Below are 7,509 nucleotides of genomic sequence, written 5' to 3'. Positions count from 1 at the left end.
TCTGTGCAGTCCTTGTGCCTAGTCTGCCATCTTGCCGGAAACCCTCACTATCATTTTTGAGGGACAGTTTTGCTGGGTATATAATTCTTGGTTGGATTTTTTTTCTCAGGGTTATATATATATATCATCCCATTGCCTTTTTACCTAATGGTTTCTGTGGAGAAATCAGAGCATAGTCTTATTGGTTGTCCTTTGTAGATAATTGTTCATTTTTCCCATGCTGCTTTTGGAATTCTTTCTTTGCTTTGGTTTTGGCAAGTTTGATTATGGTATATCTTGATGGTTTTCTTTTGGGGTCTCACCTGTTTGTAGTTCATTGAACTTCTTGAATGGCTATCTTCTCATCTTTCATCATATTAGGGAAATTCTCTTCCAACAAATCTTTGATAATTTTCTTTGTGGTTTTATTTTTCTCTTCCTGTTCTAGAATCCTGATCACATGTAAGTTATTCCTCTTGAGGGTTTCACACATGAATCTTAGGGTTTCTTCATTTTGTTTTGATCTTTTTTTCTGATTGGTCCCTTAACAAAGTATTATTGAGGTATTTGTCTTCAATCTCACTAATTCTGTCTTCAGTTGATTCAGTTCTACTCGTTTGCTCATTCAATGTGTTATCTATTTCTGAAATTTTAGCATTAACCTTCTAGATTTCTATGTGTTGCTTTTGTATTGTTTCTAATTTTTTGTTTATTTTGTCAATTCATCTTATAATGTTTTCCTAAATTGTTCTAGAGGTTTTTTTTTTTTTCTGTGTTTTCTTTAATTTTGTCAGTGTTTTCCTTCATCTGTCTCTCAATCCATTGAAGATACCTATATATAATTCTTTTGAATTCCTTATCAGGGAGTTCCAATGCTGCTTCTTCCTCAGAGATGTTTTCTGTGTCTATACCCTTGTCCCTTGTTTCTACTACTTCATCTTGCTTCTTTGTGTGGACAGGATGGTCAGTTGTCTCTGAGACATTGCATTGTCATTGTATTTATATTTATTTGGTGATTGTATTTGGTGTGATCTGCCCAAGATTTTTTTCCCCCTTATTTTGTTTATATAGGTCCGAGTGTACAAAGTATTGTGCTCCTCTATTCATTAGTTGACAGCACTTAGATTCTTACCACCTGTTTTCTTGTAGGTATGGCAGAGAATGAGAATGTGTGCACAGATCTCTGTTAGCTGTTTGTGAAGTGCAGTTGAGGGTGAATTGGGCTGCTATTGGCTGCCGTCTTTTATTAGCCAGTTGGTGCAGAAGCAAGTGGTAACCCTTACTCAGTGGGTGGGGCTGCAGGAGGTACAAGTATGATTGGGTTGTGTGAGCTGTGTCCCACTCAGATTAAAAACCAATAAAAAAAAAAAAACACCAAAAATAAAAATAAAAACAATAGAATTAAAAGAAAAAAAAAAAACACATAAACAAACAGGAACAATTGCAAAAAAAGAGAAAAAGACAATAAATGAGAAGAAAATTTTTTAAATATATATTTAAAAAAGACAAAATACAGATAAAGAGAAAACGAGGGGGGAAAAAATCCCTACAGTATCTTGGGGGTGGTGATAAATGAGAGAAAAGAGCAAGAATAAAAGGATAATAAAGAAAAAATGCAAAAACTGCACAAAGAAAAGGGATGGGAAGAAACAAAAGAAGAAAAACAGGAAAAAAGAAGGAAACCAGGAAATGAAAAGAAAAAACAAACAAACAAACAAAAAGGAGCCAGGGTAAAGAAAGAGGAAAAAAATAAAAAGGAAGAAAAGAGAAAGAGAAAAAGAATTTAAAAGTAAACAACAAAAATAAAACTGGGCGGGGGGGGGGCAGGATCTATCAGGGCATGCAGCCTAGGATGGAATTCCTACCAGTCAAGAAGGAGGTTGGGGGTTGGGGATGGCCACACCTCTGTTCACCAAGAGGATATGGGATATAAGAGTAACAAGGGAAATACCATTCCTTTCTAGTTGTCAGCCTTCAGTGTGGTTACTCATGCTGTCCTTGGCAAGTGGAGCCTATTCTTAGGTTGCTGCCAGGATCAGAGCACCACTTGCAAATATGCAAATTTTCTGCACTGCTTGCAAATATTCAAAATGGCTGCACCCTCAGAACAACCAAAAGCCCACATCTCAGTTTGTCTCCTTATTTACTGTTTTCCTTTCTAGTTGTCAGTCACCAGTGCAGTTGCCCATGCAGTCCTTAACAAGCAGAGCCAATTCTTAGGTTGCTGCACAGATTAGAACACCACTTATAAATATTCAAATTGGCCATGCCATCAGGACAGCTGATAATCCACAGTTCTGTCTGTCTCCCTATTCCCCGTTTTCATTCAGGTTCTTTCAGTTGCTATTTAATCCACTTTATCTTTCCCTTCAAAGCTCAGAGTTCCAGGATTATCTTCTGTATCTGTTTCCATTGGTTTCTCATTTCTTTGTTAAAGAGGGTCTTTGTAGCTTGTTTGCCTATTCCACCATTTTGCTGGAAGCCCCTTGTTATGCATCTTTTCATGTACTTAATGGCCTTCTATATCTCTTTGGGGAAATGTCTGTTCAAGTCCTTTGCACATTTTTAAATTGTTTGTCTTTTTGTTGTTGAGTTGTAGGAGTTCTTTATATATTCTGGATATTAAATCCTTATCAGATATGTTGTTGTTGTTGTTGTTAGGTGCTGTCGAGCCAGCTCCAACTCATAGTGGCCCTACATACAACAGAATGAAACACTACCTGGTCCTGTGCCAGCCTCACAATCCCTGGTATACCTGAGACCATCATTGCAGCCACTATGTCAATCCATCTTATTAAGGGGCTCCCCCTTTTTTGTTGACCCTCCACTTTACCAGGCATGATATCCTTCTCTAGGGAATGGTCCCTTCTGACATCAAGAGCAAATTAGGTGAGACGAAGTCTGCCCATTCTCACTTCCAAGGAGCATTCTGGCTGCACTTCTTCCAGGATAGATTTGTTTGCTCTTCTGGCAGTCCTAGTACTTTCCTAATTCTTCACCAGCACCACAACTTAAAAGCATCAACTCTTCTTAGGTCTTCCTTATTCATTGTTCAGCTTACACATGCACATGAGGCAATATAAAATACCACGGTTTGGGTTAGAAGCACCTTATCTTCAAAGAGACATATTTGATCTTCAGCACTTTAAAGAGGTCTTTTGCAGCAGATTTGGCCAGTGCAATATGTGGTCTGATTTCTTAGCTGCTGCTTCCATTGGTGTTGATTGTGGAACCAAATAATATGAAATCTTTGACAACTTCAATCTTTTCTCCATTTACTGTGGTGCTGTTTATTGGTCCAGTTGTGAGGATTTTCATTTTCCTTATATTGAGATGTAATCCATCCTGCAGACTGTAGTCTTTAATCTTCATCAGTAAGTGTGTCAAGTCATCTTCTCTTTCAGCAAGTAGAGTTGTGTTGTCTGCATATTGCAAGTTGTTAATGAGTCTTCCTCCAATCCTGATGCCATGCTCTTTCTCATATAGTTCAGCTTCTTACATTATTTGCTCAGCGTACAGACTGAATAAGTATGGTGAAAGGATACAACCCTGATGCAAATGTCTTCTCCCATTCTGTAGGTTGTGTGTTAGTCATTTACATTTTGATGATGCTTTTATTGCACTGAAAAGTGAAGGGCCTAGCTTAAGCCTTTAGCACCGTATACATTGCTAAAATATTCCAGTCCCAGGATGGAGAAACAAAGTGACAGTGATTTCCTAGAAAATGAGGCACTGAAATGGTCATCTACATACTTTAAAAGAATGTATATAATCTGGAGGAACTCTGGTGGCACAGTGGTTGAGGCATTCGGCTACTAACAAAAGGTGGGTGGTTTGAACCCACCAGCCACTCCATGGGAGAAAGATGAGGCAGTTTGATTCTGTAAAGATTTATAGCCTTGGAAACCATATGTAGCAGTTCTACTCTGTCCCATAGAGTCACTATGAGTCATAATCAACTAAATGGCAGAGGGTTTGGTTTTGGGATATATAATCTGGGCCTTTCAAAGTTGATGCTGAAGTTTCTTCTGATACTCCTGACTTGCATTTGATGTGCTAACTTTAATTCAGATATTCAAGGAGATAAAGGGAAGTCAGGCAACTTTACTTCTATAAGAATCTAGGAAGAAGTCATATTTGAATGTAAAAGGTACAATAAGGAGAAAGTACTAGTTAGCCTCCAAAACTTAAAATATGATTGAGGCCTCTGTAGCTGCCAACTGGGTATCAATCATTTGTTTACTACTGGCTTGGTATGAAATAAATGACTTTGAAGGAAGGGAAAATATCAGATAAATATTCCACCAACCTGTGGAACTCTTTGTGTAACACACAACACCAGCTAAATTCTGGTCCTTGGTAGTTCTGCTCTTAGTAAAAGTACATTCAGCCAAACTCATCTCTAGTCCTCGACAATGCACATGCAGACATTCAGTGGCATTTACATCTCCAAAGCTTCCACGAGTATCAAGAGCCCCTCTGCAAATAGAATAAATGAAAAATTAGGTTGGAATAATCAGTACTTTACATTCATAAACTCATTGTGGGAGGTAAGGAACTAGAATAATTTCCCCTCATTTGCTAAATGTAAGTTACAGATTGGACAAGATACTTAAGTTCCCTGAGCCTCAAATTTTCAAAGGGAATAATATAACCACCTCACTGGGTTTTGTGAAGATTAACTAAAATAATCAATTTAAACTGACTAGCCAGAGTTCAATTTAAACTGACTAGTGGGAACACTGGTAGAGTAGTGCCCAAGACATTTGACTGCTAACCAGAAGGCTGGTGGTTCAAACCCATCAGCCACTCCTCAGAAGGAAGGTTGGGCAGTCTGCTTCCATAGTGATACCCCCTTGGAAACCCAAGGAGGGGTTGCTATGAGTTGGATCCAACTCGATGACAGTGAGTTTGGAGTTTGTTTTTGGTTTAGCCAGAGTCCAAGAAGCTCTGGTGGCATAGTGGTTAAAGCATTTGGCTGCTATCCAAATGGTCAGCAGTTTGAAACCCCAGCCACTCTGTGGGAGAAAGATGAGTCAGTCTGCTTCCATAAAGATTTCCAGCCTTAGAAGCCCTATGGGACAGTTCTACTCTGCCCTGTAGGGTTGCTATGAGTCAGAATTGACTTGATGACAATGGTTTTGGTTTATTTTTTAGCCAGGGTTCAAAACGTGGCAAAAAAAAAAAAAAGAACTCACTGCCATTGAGTAGATTCCAACTCATAGTGACACCATCCCCCTTTGGGTTTCCAAGGTAGTAAATCTTCATGGAATTAATTGCCCCATTTTCCTTCTACAGCATGGCTGGTGGGTTTGAACCACTACCCTTCTGGTTAGTAGTCAAATGCCTTAGGCGCCACACCACTAGAGCTCCTTAAATCATGGCAAGTACTCAGCAAGTGTTGGTTTCTTCTTCCCCTTCTCTTGTTAAAGAGGAGTACTTCTTCTTGATTCTGTTCTTTCCTTCCAAGCCAAGATGTGTCATTCCTGGCTTCTCTTCATCTCATCAATTGCTCCTCTCTCCAGGAAAAGTGGTAGAATAATCTGATCATGGAATTTGGAAATATAAACTAGGCATGGTCATTTTAGGTCCTCTGTTTTTCTCCTTTTGGAAGACTCTCTATTCACCCTTTGCTGTAAGACTTATCTGACTGTCGTCCCCTTAATGCCTAGGCTCTGGAAGGGTAAGTTGGTTTAATTTTAGCAAGCCTGTTTTCAGGAGCTCTGGTGGCATAGTGCCTAAGGCATTTGACTGCTAATCAGAAAGCTGGTGGTTCAAACCCACCAGCCACTCCTCGGAAGGAAGGTTGGGCAATCTACTTCCGTAGTAATACCACCTTGGAAACCCAAGGAGGAGTCGCTATGAGTCGGATCCGACTCGACGGCAGTGAGTTTGGTTTTGGATTTTGTTTTTACACTAAGCTACATCTTCTAATTTAGTGATAAGGTGATATTATGGCCTTGGTCTTTTCCATTTTTTCCAGAATTTATCCAGGAAAGAGACATCTCAATGATCCAATACCCTAAAAAAGATGAGTTACAGTGAACTATTTTTCCAGAATACTCAATTGTCCCTTGTTTCCATTTAGGAGTAAGTGAGGGAAATGGACTAAAAGTAAGATGTTTGGTGAAGACACACAGACAAATGTAAATAAAAATAAAGCACTAGTAGCAATATAAACATCAGACAAATTAAAATTAAAGGCATAAAGAAACCCTGAAGAAAATAAAGAGGATCTTTTTAATTATTTAAAGACCATGATGAAAATAGAGTAGTCAAGAAACTGCCAATACAAGAACTTCTCAACCTAAAAATTTCTAAAAATATAAAGTAAAATGGAATAAACACCCTTGATGAGCTCTCAGAGAAGGAAGGAAAATCCCCACTGGCTAAAACCAGAGTAATAAGTCCATGAGTACAAGTAAAATAAAAACAAAATACTGAGAGAGCAAAGACTGAGAGAGTTTACTATTAGGTTGTACCATAGACTGTAGGTCAAAAAACTGTCAGATATCAGTAATAGCCTATGGTTCAATCTAATAATAAGAGATTCTCACTAATGAAACACCAGTGAATGTAGTCTAAGGAAAAGAAAATAGAATCCAGAATGAAGGAGTAACATGCAAAAAGGAACATCAAACCAAGAAGTTGGTAAATAGGTAAATGTGAGTAAGCACTGTCTGATCAACAATAATAATATTTGCTTGTTATAAAATAATAGTGATTAACTTTTGGGATGTAAAAATAAAGTAGACACAAATACTGGAATCAAACATTTAGGATAAGATAGGATAATGATGTTCTTTATATTATTTCTTAGGGAGGTGAGGACTTTCTAGGTCAAGTGTTCATGGTATAAATTTAAAGATTCCTATGCCTAAGGCATTTGACTGCTAACCAGAGGCTGGTGGTTCAAACCTACCAGCTACTCCTCAGAAGGAAGATTGGGCAATCTACTTCCATAGAGATACCACCTCGGACACCCAAGGAGGGGTCACTATGAGTTGAATTGACTCGATGGCAGTGAGTTTGGTTTTGGTTTACTAAAGGAATAAGAATAAAATGAATAATTTCAAAACCAAGTAGAGGAGAAAAAGGATGAGGATTTGAAAATAAAAACTTTATTAATCTAGGAGAATTTAGAAAAGGAGGAAACAAAAGCACAGAAAGAACAGAGTAGATAATAAGACCAAAATAAAATAGGAAAAATAAGTTCAACAATGCAAGTAAACACCATAATGGAAATAGACTAAACTCTCTAGTTAATAATGATTGTCAAATTAAAAACCACGAATCTTAGTATATGTTATTTATAAGGGAGATACCTAACATATAAAGACAGAAAAATTTAAAAATAATGAAATGGAAAAATATTTGAACAAAGATGTTAACAAGCTTGCTATTGTAATGAATAATGTATCTATTATATAGACCCCTGCACTCCAAAGTTGAGAATATACTTAGTTTCAAGCACACATGGAACATTTAAAATATACTCAGCCACAAAGCAAGCCTCAACCATATATATAT

At 37.7% G+C, this 7,509-nt stretch overlaps 1 protein-coding gene across 1 annotated transcript in view; it reads right to left on the bottom strand.

Annotated features, from left to right (window-relative positions):
* CFI (complement factor I) overlaps positions 1 to 7,509 on the bottom strand; it is a 163,192-nt gene that overhangs the window by 50,382 nt on the left and 105,301 nt on the right. Inside the window, exon 4 of the mRNA XM_007940784.1 lies at positions 4,289 to 4,458. Within this exon, the coding sequence (XP_007938975.1) occupies positions 4,289 to 4,458 (170 nt within the window). The remainder of the gene's footprint in view (positions 1 to 4,288; positions 4,459 to 7,509) is intronic.

The sequence above is a fragment of the Orycteropus afer genome, unplaced genomic scaffold (assembly GCF_000298275.1).
Source record: "Orycteropus afer afer isolate SDZICR_OR568_19922 unplaced genomic scaffold, OryAfe1.0 scaffold00071, whole genome shotgun sequence".
Taxonomy (NCBI): Eukaryota; Metazoa; Chordata; class Mammalia; order Tubulidentata; family Orycteropodidae; genus Orycteropus; species Orycteropus afer.
Note: the sequence above shows the minus strand (reverse complement) of the source record. Positions and strands in the feature narration are given on the sequence as shown.